General features: G+C 25.0%; 2 protein-coding genes across 4 annotated transcripts; one reads left to right on the forward strand and one right to left on the reverse strand.

Annotated features, from left to right (window-relative positions):
* Positions 1-2,035: 2,035 nt before the first annotated feature.
* LOC113552183 (E3 ubiquitin-protein ligase SHPRH) lies at positions 2,036-16,176 on the reverse strand. 3 transcript variants are annotated; one of them, XM_026954941.1, is made up of 19 exons: positions 16,102-16,176; positions 10,946-11,116; positions 9,324-9,436; positions 8,811-9,263; positions 8,592-8,747; positions 8,119-8,332; positions 7,136-7,403; positions 6,177-6,282; positions 5,866-6,111; positions 5,673-5,807; positions 4,413-4,606; positions 4,165-4,347; positions 3,926-4,107; positions 3,578-3,864; positions 3,326-3,490; positions 2,993-3,259; positions 2,793-2,900; positions 2,506-2,663; positions 2,036-2,298 (listed from the first exon to the last, which is right to left on the reverse strand). In XM_026954941.1, exons 2-19 carry the CDS (start codon positions 11,103-11,105, stop codon positions 2,121-2,123), a joined length of 3,573 nt encoding a protein of 1,190 aa, XP_026810742.1. In that variant the 5' UTR covers positions 11,106-11,116; positions 16,102-16,176; the 3' UTR covers positions 2,036-2,120. The 3 variants fall into 3 exon arrangements, with proteins under 3 accessions (XP_026810742.1, XP_026810734.1, XP_026810725.1); XM_026954933.1 differs by lacking the exon at positions 16,102-16,176 and adding an exon at positions 12,064-12,292; XM_026954924.1 differs by lacking the exon at positions 16,102-16,176 and adding an exon at positions 11,984-12,292.
* Positions 16,177-16,273: 97 nt separating this feature from the next.
* Positions 16,274-20,666, forward strand: LOC113552203 (protein will die slowly). Its single transcript, XM_026954953.1, has 8 exons — positions 16,274-16,573; positions 16,633-16,729; positions 17,639-17,802; positions 18,323-18,412; positions 18,476-18,615; positions 18,688-18,919; positions 18,988-19,075; positions 20,460-20,666. Exons 1-8 carry the CDS (start codon positions 16,532-16,534, stop codon positions 20,558-20,560), a joined length of 954 nt encoding a protein of 317 aa, XP_026810754.1. The 5' UTR covers positions 16,274-16,531; the 3' UTR covers positions 20,561-20,666.
* Positions 20,667-21,511: the final 845 nt, after the last annotated feature.

Below are 21,511 nucleotides of genomic sequence, written 5' to 3' on the forward strand. Positions count from 1 at the left end.
TCGACTTTCCCACGTTTACTTCTCTGAAAATTGAAATATGTCAATTTTTTAATTACTATTTTTTAGTATTTTGAGAAGATAAAATCAAAAATGTGGGATAGTCGATCTCAAGTAGACTTTATGACGAATTCAAATCTGTATTCAGAATTCTTATCGCTTCATTATATCAATTGGTACGTTGGAAATAGAACACATCTATAATCCTATGTTGCGTGTGTGTTAGATAAAGACAGGAATTCATTGCTTCCAATCCCCTTAACCAGAGCCTAATTTAGGAATTTTTTAAAAATTAATTATTATCTAAATTCTAAATTATCAACTTAAATTATAAATGCGGTCTTTTTGCTATATAGATTTTTATATTCAATTTATTTTATAAGATAATAAGTAAATTATACCGTAAGTCTATAAGTAATTATTTAATGATGATTAATATAAATAAAACGATGAAATTAAAATTATAAATATAAGTAAAAAAGTGTATATACAGTTTTTAATTTAAACAAATTTTTACTGATATACATTATGTACATTGTACACAAAGTCAAAGTGGTAATGCATTATTATTATATCAACAGGGGCCCGGGGCTGCAGCCCCCCTCTAAGTTGGGCTCTGCCCTTAACTAATTATTTAAGTTAAAATATTATTACAATCCTCGTTTTTCAATTCTCAAAATACCCAAGTAAAACATTTAACCAAATGTCCAAACTTCAAATCATGCCTTGTGTGTCTCATAAAACTGAAAATTTAATATGATCAGTGATCACACTATTCACGCCCACACCTCATGCAATAAATTTAATCATATGTTCAAACTAGTGGCCACCAAATTTGACATCCTATACAGGGGTTTTTATTTACATATCTAAATACGAGGCTATCAGGCTATGTATGTCAAATAAATTTATTATAATTTATTTGACATGTTTAAATTAACAAAATAATTTATTACAAATAAATACAATATATTATGGAGTTAAAGTGTTCAATCAAACTAAAGTTTTGATGGCCACCAATAAAAAAAGTACACGAGCAAAGCCGAAATGATATAGACAAGACAAGATATACATTTTAACATCATCTTTCAGTCACCAACATTTATTTTAGTCCGCTAACAAAGTCAAAATATATATAAAAAAAATTAATAACATATGGTAATATATATTTATATTATTTCATTATTTAGGGTCCTGTATTTAGAGATTTTCCTATAGATGAGTAGTGAAAATGTTCCCATTCTCGAAAAAATGTCAGCCATTTGGAGGTGTTTGTTAAGGGAGATTTTACTGTATTCATTTTTTAATTTTAATTTTATTGCTGAAAACAGACAGAAACTAGAATACGCCAGTCTAAAGAGCAAGGTTATAAACCCTTAAATTCGTGTCTGGTAAACATATTATAAAATTTAATATTAAAAGAGCTATATGCATAATTATTGTTGTAAGCAAGTAATAAATCGTTCTAAATTTAACTTAACTTATAATCTGACATGTTAAGAATAAAATTTTTTTAATTTACTTGATACATTAGCAATCAGTTCAAAAATATTTTTAATAATAGTTTTTTAAAAAAAAAAAGCATTTTTTCAAATTTTAGTATTAAAAAACCTAATCTGTTTTCGAAACTATTATCTATTTTAAGTGATAGAGTATTTAAACCCCCTTAAGCTCTTTTAGCCAAGTACGTCCAAATTATCATCATACAAGATAGGAGAAAATAAAAAGAGTAATTTTTGTTATCATTGTCATCTATTTATTTACACTATAATGTAAAATTATACTTATTTTAAATTTAAAAGCAAAATACACTTAAATTCAACTAAGAAATGTATATAAAAATCTTAAAAAATATTATCACTTTGTTTTATTAAATATGAAGAATTATAATAAAGAATCAATAAATTAAAAACATAAAAAATGTATTCTGAATCTATTATCAGAAAAAAAAAACAAATGTTCTTATAAATAACAAAATATATTTTAGTATATAATACTTATAAATAAAAAAGTTAAGCTGACTTAGAAATACGAAAAATATAAAGGATTGGCTTCTTTACATATTATATAAAATAAAATGAACAATAGATAAGTATAATAATAATAATTAAATATTTAAATTACTATTCACTTAAGTCATCATTTTGCTCTAATATTAAATTAGATTCTTTTCTTTCAAATACTCTTATTAGTTGAGAAAGTGTGATATCATCCCATCTATCAAACATGGCACCGGAAAATACATTTGTGATGTTCTCCTCAATAGAATCTCGAATAATAAAGTTATGTACAAATGTGGGTCTAAAAAAATAATTATGATATACATATACATATATATATTATTTTATTGTATATTTTATATTTACAAACATACAAATTATACATCTCTTCAATATTTATAATTTATATTGTATAAATATAAATGTGTATTGAATCTGCCTATGTTATTATAATATAATTATTATTTAAATAGTAAAATATTTAGATTTTAATAATAAATAATTTTACTTGGTTTGTCCTATTCTATGAATTCTCCCAATGGCTTGAAGCTCATCAGCTTTGTTAATTATTGGCTCCATGAAAAATACTCTTGTTGCTTCAGTTAAATTCAATCCTTTTGAACCCAGGCTTAACTTCATTAATAATGCATTTATTTTGTTATTTGACTAATAACAAACAAATATAAAATATTATACTTTACTATTTTCATTAGTATTTAATTTTTATGTACATACATATACTATGTCAACATTTACATATTTTTTTTTTATATATATATTTATTTTTTTACATACTTTAAAATCTTTTAGTGTTTTTTTGTACTTTTTTCCTGTTTTTAGTATTCTAAAATTGATTGAATTTTGATCCAAAGCTTCTCCAAGAAGATTTAATGCTTTATCCCACTAAGGAGAAAAACATGTATTAATTTTTTAAATAAAATTCACATTAAAAAATTTCATGCTACACTATATAATATTTTATAAATAAAACTCACATTTGAGAATATTAAAACTTTCACATTTGGATCTTGAGTAATCAATTCCATTAGTTTTAAAGTCACACTTTCAATTTTAGTAGAAAAAGAACCTTTGATTACTATGTTTGACACTTCACCTTCTCGGTTATTTTTTACGTAGGATATAGAATCCATTGGGGTATTGCTCCTGCACATAGGACATGCTATATCAAAAGCATCTGAATGATTACACATGGTTGCTAAGCACTGGTTACACACACTATGGCCACATAATAATACTGCCCACTATCAACCAAAAATAAAAAAATTAATAATTACAAAATTGCATACAATTATTTGTGTTTTACATACTCCTGCATCACCATTCAAACAACAAATTGGACATGTATCAACTTCAGTAGAGTTTTCTTTTTCTTTTTTTAAATTTTCTAGATAAAGTAGTGTTCCAATTCTTTGTTCTAAGAGAGAACTAGTAATTGGAATATCTCCAGTTAATGACATCACATGATAATCCACCTGAAAATAATTTTAAATTACTAAATGCCTTAATACCAGGAATAGTGTATAATCTAACTTTGATTTTTTTATGTATAAATTACTAACATATTGTTCCATAATAACATCATTTTCGTCTTCTCTTTTAGACTTTTTTTTAGGTGGACCATCTGCTGCTTCAGACTGCATAAAACTATCTCCATTCTCTCCAAGTCTTAATCTTGACTTTGCCATAACTATCTCATCATGAGCAGAAAGACTATCACTGAGATGAGTCCATAACAGCCGTAAATAACGGAATTCTTTACGTACCAACTCTAGTACCTTCATGTGTTCAGCTGCATCTTCCAAACAGCTTTTATTTATAATTTTAGCTTGTCCATACTGGAATAGTTCTGTAAAATATATTTAACTATGAAGAAGTCTGAAAAAATGTGATGTAATATCACAACTTACTCATAAGTAAAAATTCTTTTTGAGACATCTTCCAAAGACCTTTACTAGTACATTCATATAAAGTTTCTTGATCGTTTTCTTCGGTTTTATCAACTAGTGTATTCTTCTGTTTATTAGAAACACTAAACAATAATGATTCATATACTTGCAGCTCCATTTCAGCTTTACATAATAAACACCTCCTAAGTATAAAATCATAATTAAATTAAAGAAAAACATAAAACAAAAATCACGTATACCTATTTTTTGAATTCCCCTTTTTTGATTTTAAACGTAGATGACAAATTAATGCACTTTGAACCAAGTCATTCATGGGTGTTTCTTCTAATGTTTTTAGTATAGATATTGTATCTATTCTTGCTGTATCTAGGTCAGCAAGCCAAACGCCGAGAATATTATAAACATCATTTACAGACTTCAATCTAAATTATATCAAAAACATATAAAGCATTTACGTTATATGCACAAAGTAAAAAACAATATAAACCTGTTTGCGATATTTGGAACACCAGGCACACGATAATCTTCCAACTCCATTTGAACTTTAGCTAAAAAGTCATTTGGTGAAAAAATCCAATCTAACATGTCTGACCACCAGTCTGAATAGCCTAGTGTTTTATTCTCAATAATTTTAGCTACCTTATCCGAATAAAATAGTACAGTTTTACGAGTTGATTCAATCTAAAATCAATAATTAATATATTAGGTATATTTAATAATATTTACTTACTTTTAATTATATTTATATTTTTAATAGTACAGAAAAAAAATATTGATATATATTTTTTTTAATATTAATTTTATTTATTTATTACATAATAATTATTTTAATTAGACATAAAAGTAATAGTTCATTTCTCTTAAGGAGGATGCTATACCTGGCGTGTTGTATCCGGTTTTCAAGTTTAGAACATAGCAAAACCTGTTTTGCGCGGGAAAGAACAAAAGGGATTGTTAAATTTTCACCACATAAAAAGGTGAACTTTGGCTGTGAAATGATTTTTATTTTTTTCGATATTGGAACTTCAAAAATAGTTATTCAATTTCAAAAATAATGGGTTTTGAAACAATAAGAACTTTTTTTGTTTAATTGATATTTAGATAACACCAAAAAGTCAAAAATAGTACAGTAAAAATAATACACACTTGTAACAATAAACAAATTAAAAATAATTATAGAAAATCAGTCCTTTAACTCATTACATAATGTTAATAATCTATTTGGTGGTGAGTTTTACCCATAAGTACAACAATGTATTGGTGTATAGAACAAAAAAAAAACTATTCTACAGATGTTTCAAACTATATTACATATTAATTTGAAGTCTTAACTATCAGTCCGAGTGGTTCTATTCCGCACAAAACAGTTTTTGCTGTTTTACATTTGTAAGATGGAGATAACACCACACGCGGATGTAGTGTTCTCTTAATTGTTTAACTTAAAATATTGTATAATATTAGCTCTAAACTGTACAAAATTGTACACAAAAATATTTAAACTAAACATTGACTATTATTATTCAATAATGCGGAAAACTGCTTAAAGCAGAATTTTTAGTTGGTCCCATACTATTCCACATTAGACAGTTTTCATTGTATTAAAAATAAAAACCAAAGTCGATTTAATAAAATTTAAGGTATAGCTATACGACAAAATCACCTCATGTTTAAATATAATTATTATATGTATTATTATATAAAATGTATTAAAAACTATATGTAAATTAAATGTATACTTATTACTAACATTTTGTTTAGTAGCGTCAAGATATTCTTTTTCAAGTAATTCCATGTCTCTTTTTAAGTCCGAATCATTTAAAGCACGACTTACGGTTGTATTTTCATCAATTACAGTGGCCAAATTATACATAACATGGATTTTCTATATAACAATATAATAAATTAAAAAAGGAAAACATAAAAACATAAATATACTTTACCTGGCATGTATCTATTTTTATTTTTTTATCTTTATATTTATCCATTAATCCTAACACTGTTCTATATTGTTCAACAGCGTTATCTGGTTCTGCACGAATAAGATATAATCCAGCAAGGGCATTGTGCTGAGAAACAACTGAACGTAATATATCATTACATTCAACACGGCATTTATCTATCATTACATCCATTAATTTTTCCATTGTCATTGTTCCTTTTATTTTTAAAAACTGTCCATTCACAGCCTAAAACATAATTTAAATTTAATTTAAAATGTTAATTTACTTCAATTTCGCATAAATATAATTACTTGTGGGTGTACACAAGCTTGTCGAAGCTTATATAATGGTCCAATGATAGTAAAAATACTTTTTCTATCAATATTTTTTACTGATATATCTAAGGATGGAAATAGCCTTAAAAAGAAAAACCAAATATTTAATGCAATAAAAATATTTTTAATAAATATCATCAATATATAGATATTATTTGTGTTTTAGATTTTTATACTGACATTAAAACTATTATAAATTTATAAAAATATTAATTAATTAATACTCAATAACAAAACATATTAAATATATCTAAAATATATTATAATAGTTTGAGGAAACGGCACTAAACTAGTATAAATCATAGTTATAAAATTAAGGAGATTTGAAAAATTGTACATACCAATATGTTACACATATACCCATGACCCATATAGCACTGACCCTCATATCCTTTCTGCTATCACTATACAAATATGGTTTAAAAATATTGTATCAACTCATGATAAGCTTATGCTTATTTGTCCAAATATTTCAAGTTTACAATATAGTTTTTATATAATATTCTGAATATTATTATACTTAATTGTGGTATTAAACATTCTACGATTCGTTTAATGGAATTAATAAGTCTTACAAAATATTTTAATACGGCGAATTTAAGATTGAAATAATTGGCAGCAAAAATATAAGAAGGGTTTTGCTTTTTCTTCATGAGTAGTAACAAAACTTGGTATTTGAATTTAACACCTTTTAAAAACTGGTTTAATGTAATGTGTAATGAAGGTGGTCCTCAGTATTAAATACAGAATAGGAGATGAATTAGCCAACTAAATTATTGTTTAATTTGCCATTAGTTCTATGATCCAAACAATACAGTACTTAAATATTTTTTTTTCTTAATATTATAAATTGAATTTATAAGTATTATAATTATATTACATGTTAAATTAAATACTTTAACTTAATATTAAATAACTATACACTAAATTATTACCTGGTTACACAATTAGAAAATATTGTAGCACAATCATCATGTTGGCTAAGATAAAAATATTTTTCTATCTGTGAAAATGTTAGCCAATGCTGTTCATTAGTTAGTTTAGGTAAGTTTAATTCTGAATTGACATCTTCTATTGAACTACGCCATATCAATTTTGAAAAATATTCGTACATAACTCTTTCTTCACCCTTCATTAGTTGCAGGAATTGTTTACGATGGCAGAAAGGATTTACTTCTAGGAACTTTAAAATACCGTAAAGATCTAAAAAATAAAAAATTATAGTAACTTATAACATGTATTATAAAAAAAATAAATAAATAATGTTTTCAACAATTTAATATGTGTCTATCAGCATTTTTAATTGTACACATTATGCATGGTGTATATATAATATATTTTTACTAGTATTAGCATTGATTATAGAATAGACTATTAGATTATGATTAGTGGGGACTGTCCATTCACATAGCAACATACATCCTGTATGTTTAATTGTTTATATTGTATTAAGGACATAAGCATGTACATAAATTGTGTTCCCCCAAAATAAAAATGCCCTTTAATAAATGTTCATTCCATTGCTTTAAAAATATTTATGATAGTTATTATTACTACTTTTTATTAGAAAATAACAGATTATTATATATATATAATTTTTTTCAAATTGATAAATAAAAAAATATTTTTATTAAGACATGTTTCTTGCAAAAAGAAAAACTTTTGATTTTTATCACATAATTAAGTCATATAAAATATTGATTGTATCTAAAATATATTTTTTATTTTTCTATTAAGTTTTATTTTAAGACATTCCATCTAAAAAAAAATGTCTGTCCCAGCACACAAGGTATACAAGTGCATATGATTAAGATTTTCATTATTCATAATTTCATAATATACATAATTTATTATTCACATTAGTAAATACTAAATATAATATATTAAATAATGTTATAAATTATAATATTTAACATACCATTTAGTGATTTTTGTATTGGTGTACCAGTCATGGCCCATTTGTGCACAGAGCTTAGATTTGATGTCATATCACAAACTTTGCTACTTGCGCTCTCAATCGCTTGACCTTCATCCAAACATATTCGCCACCATTTAATGCAAGGCAATGGTGACTGAGGATAATTGTATCTTTTTGAATGTCGCAAACGAGTACTGTTTTGATTTTCCACATTCTTTAACAAATATATTACAATTATTCTTCACATTAGGTTATTTTATGATACAAAATAAATAAAACTATGTTGGTTATAAACATAAATGCATTTTTTTAAATACAATACATTTTATATTTTTAATTAATTAATTACTAATTTGTATACTTTTTTTTTTGGATGAATCATTGTATTCATATTTATATGAACTTCTTTTTAAATATAAAAAATTAATTTCTAAGCTCCTATTTTGTTTATATTATTCAATAATTATACTTACAACATTTGCAACATAGTTTAAATCTCTTGAGAGAGTATTATACGAAGTTATGACTATATCATAGTCTCCAAAAGAAAAAGGTTGAATATAACCATCGGAATGCACACCATTGTAAACATAAACTTTTAAACCGGGTTTTGCAATATGTTTTTCTATCTACAATTTAAAATCATAGTATTAATACACAATAAAAATTTATAGCTAAATGGTAAATATTACCTCGTCAATCCACTGGTTCAAAATAGATTGTGGTACAACAATCAAAGTAGCCTTGCACTGCAGTCTATCATTTAAAATCCAACAATTAGAACACAAGTATGGCACTTCTTGAAATGGTTTTGGCTCAAAATGTACACACTGTGCATGCTGGCCTTTACCACACATTGCGCAATACACTAAGATACTTTTAGGTGGTGTTTCCTTGCAATAACATGCAACAATATGAGCATCTTCATTAAAATTACTCTCTATGGCTTTTTTTGGTACCGTACTCATTTCACTTAGAATATTTTTATACCAATTTTCTAGCATACTACGTGAACTACTTGTTGATTTTATTTTAAGATCTTTATCATTGGTATATGCTATATATTTACTTGATGATGGTTTAGATGGGCTTTGAATCAATGGTTTTTTAATACTATCTTTGATTATAATATTTTGGTCATAGAACTAAAAAAAAAAAAACATTTATAAAATAAAAATATATGTGGACAATTTTAAGTTTAATACTTCAGGAGGTGCTGTATTTTCCATGATGCAACATAACATTTCGACAGTTTTTCCTAGACCCATTTCATCAGCTAGAATACCTCCACTAAATGGAGATCCATCAGATTTTATTACTAAAACAAAATAAATTATATAAAACTAGGCTGATATATACGTAAAAACAGTATATAAAATATGTATAGCAAATAAATAAATAAAAAAAAAAATAATCACTTATTATTAATTGTTTTGTTAGCAAACAGTAACTATAAATTATATATAGCATTTATTATATTAATTTTACAATAAGTTTTTTTTCAGTGACCTAAAGTGATATATTGATTTGTTTAAATATTTATATAAATGTTTTGTAAGCATAATTGTAGAGTAGGGCAACACAATTATTTAAAAAAAAAAAAAATGGGTAGATAAACTTTTTTAAAATGCATGTGTTCTATGAGTTCTTCTGTACACAATTAAGATGGGGAATGGATAATAAATTACAAGTTAAAAGATATGATAAATAATAAAATAGTAGAATAACTGAGAACTGATATATCCCTCATCCATGAAAATATAAAGCCATTGCCCATAATTTACAAATAAATAAATATAAATCTACAAAAAAATGAAAAAGATTGAATAATTTACTTTTTAAAAATAAATATGTTTAATTTTTTTCATATAGTGTACTAATACACTATAGAACACTATAATATATATGTATTTATATTTTTTTTTTAACACAATTGAAGTATATTTTTATCTTCAACCCATAAGCTAGCAGCTGAATGAAGAAAAAATCTACAGTGCTGATTTGTGCCTGTATGTGTATATTGTCAGTAATAGTCAACCAGATTTTAGTGTTCTTTTAAAATATTGTCTACTTATTTTTTTATGTATTTGTTTAAATATTAAATTCATTTTACTAACGTTTAAATTAATAATATGAAGGAAAATTAAGTTTTATTTCCAACAAATTTCAAAACTTCCAGAAATTACATTTATATATTAATAACAGTTTGAAAAGATAAATAAGAAAATATTTTTAATTTATTAGTAGTTGGCTTGGATTAAACATTAGATACTTGTGGATAAAAAAAAAACACCTAAAGGTGCATTCTCTCGGTCATTGCTCGATTTCATTTACTTCTATAGGCATCCTCATAACAAATCTAATCAAATGTATAGAAACAGATTTATTGATTATTACTAACCTTATTATTTTAGAATGAATCCTTAGTAGAATAGTATATGTTTCCTAATCTAATCTAAATATAATAATTCAAAATAAAATATTAAATGTAACTAGCATTGTTTTAAAAACAAATTAAAAAACTGATATTAAAAATCTATGAAAGCTAGTTTAGTATTTATTATATTATTTTATATTAAAAAACTTGAAAATCAGTTAAGCAAAATAAAAGCAGAAATTAACAGCAAATTAAAAATTTAATAGCTTCATTTATTTTTATGGAGGTGGAGAGTTTTTATGATGCACCACCTAAGTTCTGTAAATTAATTTTGTTCCAAGTAAAATATATAAAAATATGCATTTACATTAAATCTGAGTCCTGGAACATACTTGCCCACTTGCAAATGTGATTATTGTTTATTTAATTGCAGCATAAAAATTAACTCACAAATATTGTTTTTTTCTCTGTCGACCATCCATTTCACAGCTCTTCGCTGGTAAGATCTAAGTGTTGGAATAATAATCTGAGGTTGTTCAAAGTCATCATTAATGTGTGTATGATAAGTTTTAATGGCTTTAAAAAACTTAGATGCTTGCAAATTATTCATATTTGAAAGTCCTAAAAATATTTATAACACTGTAACATCATTTATACTTATATAGTTTTAAATATATATTATATTATTCTTATATTTTGTACATCAGTTAATATAATAAAAAATAATTTAATTACATCCCATAATTTATGAATAAGTAATTTCTCTGTATATCTTGTATAAATTAGGATTTAAATATTTTAAACAACTAAATTTTTAAAAGTATTTTTTCTATATTTTTTATGGAAATTATATGGAAAAAAATATGATTTAAATATTGTTTTCCCAAATTTAAATCTTCTTTCAAGTATAAAAAATATAATATAATCTCATTAAATACATCAAATTTATATACCCAAGTTAATTTGAATTATTCCTAAGAAAAATAAAAAAAAAATAGGATGTTAATATATTATTGAACAATTAGGAATCAATAAATATTTCATTAGGGAATTATATTTATAAAATAAGATAATACAATTTAAATTCAATCTAGCAACAAACAAATGATTAATTTTAACACCTGTACTTTCCAAGTATACTAATTACTGCATTTAAAATAATTACAAGTGTATTTATATTCAATGTCAAGGTAAAAATTATAGTAGAATAAAATATATAATGTATATTTCCATTTTCTATCAAATTAAGAAACCAGATAACATTTCAAATGTGAGTTCTATATAATGTATCATAGTCTGAATTCAAACCATCTACTATGGCATTACAACGATTATATTACACATTTTAAATTTCAATACGTATTTGTACTTTTAATAAAGAAAAAAAGTGGACGAAGATTTGGGCTAGAACACTATATACTTGCGTATTAATAAAGCTAATCATATTATGACGGCAAATGCGCTTTAACACAATAATATTGTACATACATCAAATTTCAGCCAATTTAATCAAGCAGATTATTGATAATTCAGCCAAAGAGTCTGGTTAGGAACAAAATCTAACGTACCGAATATCAATATCTACATTCGAAGATCAACAAAATAATACGGCAGATCAGTTATTTAGTGTTTACATAATGAGTACTAATTAATAAGAAGGTACCATTGTATAACACAATTGTACCCTTAAAACGAACAAGAAATAAATTAATATTTTAGTTTAAACGAACTCTGCGTAAAAAATTATTTATAACAAATCATAGTAATTTACTATACAATTTATAAAAACTTATAATAAAATCTTATCTAATATTCTATAATAGCTGCTGCTTTCAACACTATACACGGAATACAGATACAGATATAATATAAATTGTATTATTATTATCTGAGGACTGAGGTATACAACATTTTACGATATACCATGAAGTTTATTGTTGTTTACAGATTCCGGAGTATAAACAATATCCAGTGTAGGAAAGCTACCCGACCTAAATGTCTTTCAAAGAAACCACACTATTCCACTGGTCGCCAATGAAAAGCCGCGACCAGTTACTCTTTAAATAAAATAGTAAATACATATTATCAAATACTATACGATAATTGAAAGAAACTTTGTCGTGAATGTCGTAGTGAGAATGTAATTTTATGAAAATTCAGACATACAACTTAAAATTCGTTAATTTTTTTTTTCAAACCAGATTGAATATTTTATTTGATGTAAACGTACGTCAACGTGTTACGAGAATTACTGAATTAATTGAAAATTAAAACACAGTATAACTTTTTTAGTTCCGAAACAACTATGGCTGGTCCTATAAAAGCCTGGAAATATCCAGGGTTTTCATAATAAAGTAGTAGGTACTAATAATTCAATTCTTGGATTTACTTGGGACGTCGAAATTTACCGGATAACATATATCAATATCAATTAAAAATTAAAATCTGGGTATCGTATATATATTATCGTATAGTTATTCAAGTTCCGGCATAAAGAGTTACTGAGCAGGTACATAATATGTACTGATATGAATTTTTTGGGTTTTGACTTAAATTTTAAACATAGAAACCTGGTTTCAAATTATTCACTTTAATTTTTAAGTTTTTGGGTAATTCTGATTTCATCTCATTTTACCAGGGATCAATTATATATTATACATATATATATATATATTGTGTGAAAATATACAATAACTAACATACTATTCCTAAATCTCGGAAAACCCCACGAGAAAAAATCAATAAAAAAAATTTAAGTTATATGGCCATATGAGCTTTAAACTTAATTTGTTACTTGAAATGAAACTAGAAATTGTTATCGATGATGATGATGATGATGATACCAAAACAAGGTAGTACAATTTAGGAACAATACAACTAGGCAATATAAAAAGAAAATTAACAGTAAAAATCAAACCAAATTAAAATGGTTATGCATAGACTACTTCAATGAAGGAATAAAAAATAAAACAATTGAACATTTCTTAGAAGCTATTTCATTTATACACGGATAAGACTCGATTAATTATATTTAGTTTATTTATTTATGTGTACTTTGGTAATTAAATTATTGATTATTTTATGAACTAGAGACTGATGAGTATTGAGTGACAAATCACGTACCCATCACGATTGTATATTTATTATTTATATTAATTATACTATTATTATCATCTGTTATATATACTGGGCGATTCTTTTATCATAAAACACTCATTATTTCAAAAAGTATTCATGTTTTTGAAAACATATTTTTCCATAGTTTCAAGTTGTTAAAAAAACGTTTTTATTTAAAAATTATATTTTTAAATATTTTTTATCCTTATATTTTCTTAAGTTTTTTACTTTTTTGAATGACAACATAGTTTTAATTTCATATTCTAAGTGTTTTGATACATAAAAATCGGATTTATGGTAAGTAGTTTATGAGTTATACGTATTTAAAGTTTAAACAAGCGGATTATAGTACGAACATTTTGAGAGGTAATCCCGTACCACTCCACTCCGCGAATCAAAACTTTAAATACTTAAAAATATTTAAAAATATAATTTTTAGTAAAAACATTGTTTTTTAACAACTTAAAACTATGTATAAAATTTTTTTCAAAAACATGAATACTTTTTGAAATAATGAGTGTGTTATGATAAAAGAATCACCCTGTATATTATATATTATTATCATATTACAATAGGAGATACTTTTAATCAGAAATAGAAAAATTATATGGCACTTGCATGAACTTTTATTTCGTGCTCACTTTTTCTTTCAATCACTATTCCTGTTTCATATCCGATTAGACTAACTAATTAATTTTATATTTATTAAACAATTAATTCTATACACGTTTGAACATCGATTTATAATAATAAAATCTATAAAAAAATAAACATATCAGAATATTACACATTCTGGGAAGGCTTTCAGTTGTCTATGGCTACACAACAGAATAATATTGGAGATAGTGACTATATTTTTTAACGTGTATGAGAAAATATATTTACTTGTTTATTATATCCCATGGAGGTATGGAGCAAAGATAATTTTGTAAATACAAATGGACTGAAGTCTGAAAAACTGAAGCCATCAATGATTTTAAGGTTTGGCTAAACCCCACATTTGGATATCGTATAGTCATATGTGTCTGAGTATAGCTTTATAAATTATAATTTATAATTTAGAAAAAGTATGACAATTTTTTAATTGAATCAAAAACGAGGGAATAATCACATTTATTTTATCTAAAAAATTATTATAATAGTATACATCAATATAAAAAACCAATGGTTTTCAAACTGGGTGCCGCGAGTATCCACTAAATGTGTTGCGGTGTTTCTATAAATTACCGATTGCATTGAATTGTGATATAAGAAAATGCGAGGATGTGTCAACTATTCGTCTAAGAATTAAAAATATTTGTTAGCCCATTAATTACATATTTCTTATTAAATTTATATATAATTATAATTAATTCAAAACAATTTTGCTCATCTAAAAAAAAGTCAGTGTGCCGTGAAAATTTTTTGAAATGTACGTTGTGCCGTGTATAATAAAAGTTTGAAAACCACTGTCATATACTATTGTTAATAATTTTCGAGTTTAAATTCAATAGGTATTGCGGTATCGCCTTACCGCCATAGAACAGTGTCGGGGACGTACACAGCGGGTATTTTGGGTGTTCAAAGACCCCCCAAAATACTTGGGTTTTTGCATGGTTATTTACTATTATTCAATTTTAATGTTAATTTTGTTATATCAATGTTATATTTAAAAAAAATATTTTAAGTATACCTAATTTTCATAAACTCTTTTTGTATATTTATTAAAAAAAGTTATACTTTTCAATAACTGATTTTCAAAAACAACCCCAAAACTTTTTTTTGCGTACGTCCCTGAACAGTGTAGATAATTGTGAATAGATTTGAGCTTCGAGCTATGCGCATATGCCTAATAAATATTATAGTTATAATAACCCAAAATAAATCAAAATATTTTTAAAATCCTGTAATGTTTATAGTAAAATTTCAAGTCCTCATGAATATTTTTGAATTTGGTACAATAAAATAACAATAAAATCTTTATTTTTATTTAAATATCAAATTTTATCAATATTTGAACTTTAAATAACATTTGTGAAAAAACAAAGCCAATGTATTTTTAATATTTTTAAATTGTTAGGATAACAACTTAAAATGTAAATTAAAAATATAAAAGAATCCATATCTTTAGTTTTTGATAAAATAGTTTCTTTTTTAACGTGGTCCGTGATAAATATTAATATATATATATAGTAGTTGTACACATTATATTATTATGTGACGATATTTTAAATTAATTATATGTACAAGCTATGAGTAATTTTTCATTAAATTGTCAAGCTTTTTATGCTAGCATAAAAATGTTATTAACGTTTAAAGATAAGAAACCTTAAACATTAAATTCAAATAACTATAAAGCCATTTAGTTTAAATATATTTTGTTAATATCATTGTACATATTATATAGGTACTTAAGACTATTATTAATTATAATATAATAATAAATGTAATAGCACAGAATAATAGAAGAATGTTAATATTTTAATAATTTATATTTAAATTCAAGTTACCTGACGTGACTCATGGACCTCGGTTCCTATATTGTGATTTGTGACATTTCTATTTTCTACTCATCGTTGATAATGAATTGATAACAAAGGAGTATTTATCATGGAGTGAACGATTCGCTTGATATTTGTTCCAAAGGCGGCGCCGACAGTATACTTCGGTGTTGTATACATATAAGCGGTGGCGATTGGATGGCGGTGATCAAAGCTCGGTGTTTATAGGTCCTAGTGTCCTACGGATATAAACAAACACGAAACCTAACCAAATCCCACTGACGGAATATTACTGCTTGATGAGCCTATTCGACATTTAGATAATACCAAGAGGTTTTCATTACCCACATTTCTGGATCAGTATCGAGTTATTGAACGAACTCGTTATTATTTGTAAACAACACTTCATCCCCTGTGGCCGTTCCCACTTGGCCAAAGTATGCAGCCGGCCAGGGATCGAGAAAAATCCTCCAGCAATGTGGTAATTGTGTTTTTTCACATCTCATCTTTATATTTCTTTAAGAAATGTTTATATTTTAGAAACCCAATTACTCGTTAAAATTTACATTGGCTGGTCACACCAAAGCTGTGTCGTCAGTAAAATTCAGTCCAAATGGCGAATGGCTAGCGAGTTCATGTAAGTTATTTTCTTAAATTTTAGAGTTTGTAATATATTTTTGATATGAACTATGTTTTATATTTGATGGTTTACATTAATAACTTAAAGAAAAAATTAAAAAGTATTAAAAAGCCCTATGTCTTGTATTCAAATTATAAATAAGCTAATTATGGTATCTTATCACATTTTACTGATTTTTGCATGCATTATATGAATGGAAAATTGTTGTTGATACAGGAACTTGATTGCAGATTGTTAATTATATCATTCACCTCTTTAAGATTCATTAAATTTTCAAAAATACATGAGCCACATTTATTAGTTACACACAAAATAATTTAGTATAATAATATTAATAATGTATTAACAAATATCCAATACTAATAAATTACTAAATTAAGTATCAACATACCACAAATTTCATCATTATTAAAATGGATATTAAAACTTATTTGATAATATTAATACCTAATAACCTAGTATAATACACAAATACACTTTAATTTATAGAGTTCAATATGGTAAAATAGTGAAATAAAAGACTAATGCCGAGTTGTGTTCAAATTTTATTAATTTAGTTGTTAGATAAAATGTAATGAATCAATCATAGACCACTAAATCATGTTTAAGAGACTTTTATCTTACTATTGTTTCATTATATGTGTGTATATAGTGTAAAAGCAGTAAAATAAAAATTTAAAAAATGGAGGGAGTATAATTTTTTGCGTGCTTATTATGGATACAGGCATAAAAAATTGTACACTTTTTTTAAATTAATGTTAAATATGTTTGGCGTCACATGCTTCAATATATATTTTGAAATATACTTAAATAAATGTATTTTGTTAATTTTAGTTAAGATTATTAAAATAAATTTGATTATTTTATAATATTTGACTTATTTAATTTATTAATTATTGTTTATAGCTGCTGACAAATTAATCAAAATTTGGGGTGCTTATGATGGCAAGTTTGAAAAGTCTATTGCTGGACATAAATTAGGAATCAGCGATGTCAGTTGGTCATCAGATAGTCGTCTTTTAGTATCTGCCTCAGATGACAAGACTTTAAAAGTTTGGGAATTAAGTTCGGTAAGAATTTTTTTTGTAGTTAATATATATATTCTAATTATGAGCAGTATAACATATTTTAGTCTTTATTTATTATTGAGTGAATATACCTGCAGATGTTACATCTAACAAACATGCAAAATAATAATTTCTTATTCAATTTAGAAGAACTAATTTGTGTTAAATCTTTATCTTTTATCTTTTATAGTAAAATAATTTACCTATCATATAGTTTAAAGTTAAAGATATAATCTGTGTTTGTACTTGGCTCTTCCAAATATTAGTTTTCCTGTAAGCTATGTTTGTAAAATATTACAATTTAAAAATGTTAAGTATCCAGCAAAAATTGAAATATTGTAAAAATGGATATGTAATTTTATAGCTTGTAGGTAATAGGTTAATTTACTGTAATATTAGAGACAACACCCCCAATACTGAGTCTGCTCAACATAATTTTGGTTTATTATAAATTATGAGATGGAGACAACACTGGCATTTTCTTGAAAAAGATTAATTATTATTTTTATTTAAATTTTTTCAGTCAAAATGTGTCAAGACGCTTAAAGGCCATAGTAACTACGTTTTTTGTTGTAATTTTAATCCACAATCAAATTTAATAGCTTCTGGATCTGTAAGTTTCTAATATTTAGTAACTATCATTATTCTATTTTTTATATAATATTTATTATTTTAGTTTGATGAAAGTGTACGAATTTGGGAAGTAAAAAGTGGTAAGTGTCTGAAAACACTTCCTGCTCATTCCGATCCAGTTAGTGCTGTTCATTTTAATAGAGATGGATCTCTTGTGGTCTCTAGTAGTTATGATGGTTTATGGTAATATCTTTTAAAGTTTACTTATATCTAATAAATATTTTATAATTTTGTATGATTTGTTTTTTACCTTAGTCGTATTTGGGATACTGCTAGTGGTCAATGTTTAAAAACACTGATCGATGATGACAATCCACCTGTTTCATTCGTAAAATTCTCACCTAATGGAAAGTACATCTTGGCAGCCACCCTTGATAATACACTAAAATTGTGGGATTACACAAAAGGCAAATGTCTTAAAACTTATGTTGGCCATAAAAATGAGAAATACTGTATATTCGCAAATTTTTCTGTGACGGGTGGAAAAGTAAGTGTTAAAATTTAATTATTACAATATTAAGTACATGCTAATTTTGCTTGTTTATATTATTTTAGTGGATAGTTTCGGGATCTGAAGACAATATGGTATATATTTGGAATTTACAATCAAAAGAAATTGTACAAAAATTACAAGGCCATACAGGTACATGTTTTGAATCTCTTTAAAAGTTATTGTTTGTATTTCATTTTTACTTTGTTACTTTTTAAACTTTACCATTGTTTGTATAGTATGTATCTAGGCTCTAGGACATTGTTATTTTATAACATGTAAAACATTTTTAGATTTCCTCTACTAAAAATAAATAAAAAATATCTTTTTAAGAAGAGTTAAATTAATAATAAAAATGTATAATGTTATTGTTGAAACAAGAACTTGTAGTATTATTTTATTAAATATATCTTTATTCAAAAATGTCATCTCTAAACCTTAGTAAAAAAAAAAAAAATTTCTTTAATATGAAAAAATATAATAAAATAATTATAAATTATACAATAAACAGATAACAGATAATAAATAAGTAAACAGAAAGAAGTAAAGTGGTAGGACTAAGATTGGTTTAACAGGCGAAGCATTCATTCTGTGGAGAGGTTGGTTTTTACCATATGTGGTGAGATGGGTAGGGACAGAAAAAAGAGGATGTCTTGTAGAATATGTGGGAAACAGTGGCTAGTAAGTCGGAAGTCAATGGAACTATTAAGAAGTAATGTGATAAACATGAGATCAGTATGAAGACAGAGATAGAATATTGAGAGTGGAATAAATAAAGGTTTAACCATGAGGCGTGTGTTCTAATTTTAATAAATACTCAATAATAGATAGGTAGCAATTTTAAACGAGTTCAAGGCGCAATTGGTTAAGGATACCAAATGACCAATCCATACTCAAGGATAAAATATATAAAGCTGAAGTATAGGGTACAGAGACAGGTGGCGGACGTAAAAAGCAACCCCCTTTAACCCTCTTTCAAATTTAGTTAAATTAATAATCACAGGTCACAAACCTAAGTATATATATTTTTTATCATTAATGAAATATTAACAGAAATTATTATTTCAGTAATATTTTAACAGATAACACAAAAAGATGACTTAAAGCTCATATATTTTTAAATTTTAAGTTTCATATTGATTGACAGCTTTTAATAATATACCACATTTGTTCCCATGTTAAAAGCACAGATCTTAACAAATTTGTGCTCAATAGTTTAAGTTTAAAAATTAGAATGAATCTATCAATGATGGAACTTAATCTGATAATTTTATCTGTATTTGAAATTCATTTTTTATGATAACTCGGTTTGTAATGATTAATGAGAATTTTTAAATTGCAATATTTTATGTATTCAAAACTCACTAAAAAATTGGGTTATTGAAAAACATTAACTTTCAAATACAGATAATATTTTTCTCATTAAGTTTCATTCTAATTTTTAAAATATAGAATCTAAAAATGAATTACATAATATACATTTGTCATGATGACACATCAAATTTGTATTTTAAAATTTTTTTTAATTGATTTACAGATGTAGTTTTGTGTACTTCATGTCATCCAACAGCAAATATAATTGCGTCAGCAGCATTAGAAAACGACAAGACAATAAAACTATGGAAAAGTGATACTTAAAGATTAATTTAAAATTTGATTATTTTGTATAATATGTATAAAGGGAATGGTTATATTCTCCTGCCTTGTGACTATAGTCTTATTTTCATTGTAATCAACTGTAAAATTACCTACAGTAATAGTAATAGTTAAATTATTATTTTTATTTTTTTGCTCAAAACTCAAATATTATTTATAAAAAACAAATATACAATTGTGTTGAATTCAAATATAATAAAAAATTATTTGCCTCAAAATAAATTATCTACAATGTTCAAAGATTATATATTGTTCAAAATATGACTGCTTTATCACAAGTAAGATACTAAAATTGATTATAAATATTAAATTTATGAAATATTAATAGACTTATAGTGTAGTATGTTGTATACTTAAGTTTTTAAATTTCATTTCACTTTTAAGTTTGTATGTCCTAAGATAATTAATTGTTTACTGTCATTAATTTTAAAAATCAATACTGTCAACGAATCTAAGTATTAATTTATTTTAAAATTTACAAAAATATATTGCAGTTCATATATTTTATATATTATTTGTTTACAAGTAAATTATTTTGTACTTTTATAAATTGTAAAGTATTTTTCTGGAACTTTTAATTATGTTTTTAAAACTTAAAGTACATAATTCTAATATTAGAAATAAATTGAACTAAAAATGGTATTTTATGTTCTTGGGTACCGCTTATATATTTATTCTAATACTTGTTTAAAATATGTTGTAATTCAAAAATTAGTTTTGATGAAATGTATAATATTAATAAATTGTATGTTAAAATAAAGCAAATTTCTATCATTTTAACTAATATTACAGTCATTAAAAATAACAATGTACTATTACGATTACAGTTATAGTAAGTTTCTAAATTAATAGTTTTACTGTGGGTCTGTGGATTACTTATACATTCACAAATATTGCTTTTTACTATAGTAACTTTCAGTGATGGTTAATAAC

Source organism: Rhopalosiphum maidis, chromosome 4, assembly GCF_003676215.2.
Source record: "Rhopalosiphum maidis isolate BTI-1 chromosome 4, ASM367621v3, whole genome shotgun sequence".
In the NCBI taxonomy this organism is placed as follows: Eukaryota; Metazoa; Arthropoda; class Insecta; order Hemiptera; family Aphididae; genus Rhopalosiphum; species Rhopalosiphum maidis.

What these genes read in the sequence shown, in the direction of transcription:
- LOC113552183 (XM_026954941.1), bottom strand. Translation starts at nt 11,105, where the DNA reads ATGAATAATTTGCAAGCATCTAAGTTTTTTAAAGCCATTAAAACTTAT. An exon ending in GTTTGAATGGTGATGCAGGA is followed by an intron (nt 3,260 to 3,325) that starts GTATGTAAAACA and finishes TTTGGTTGATAG; the next exon opens with TGGGCAGTATTATTATGTGG. An exon ending in AAGTTTTAATATTCTCAAAT is followed by an intron (nt 2,901 to 2,992) that starts GTGAGTTTTATT and finishes TTTTCTCCTTAG; the next exon opens with TGGGATAAAGCATTAAATCT.
- LOC113552203 (XM_026954953.1), top strand. Translation starts at nt 16,532, where the DNA reads ATGCAGCCGGCCAGGGATCGAGAAAAATCCTCCAGCAATGTG. An exon ending in AAGTTTGGGAATTAAGTTCG is followed by an intron (nt 17,803 to 18,322) that starts GTAAGAATTTTT and finishes AAATTTTTTCAG; the next exon opens with TCAAAATGTGTCAAGACGCT. An exon ending in ATTTAATAGCTTCTGGATCT is followed by an intron (nt 18,413 to 18,475) that starts GTAAGTTTCTAA and finishes TTATTATTTTAG; the next exon opens with TTTGATGAAAGTGTACGAAT.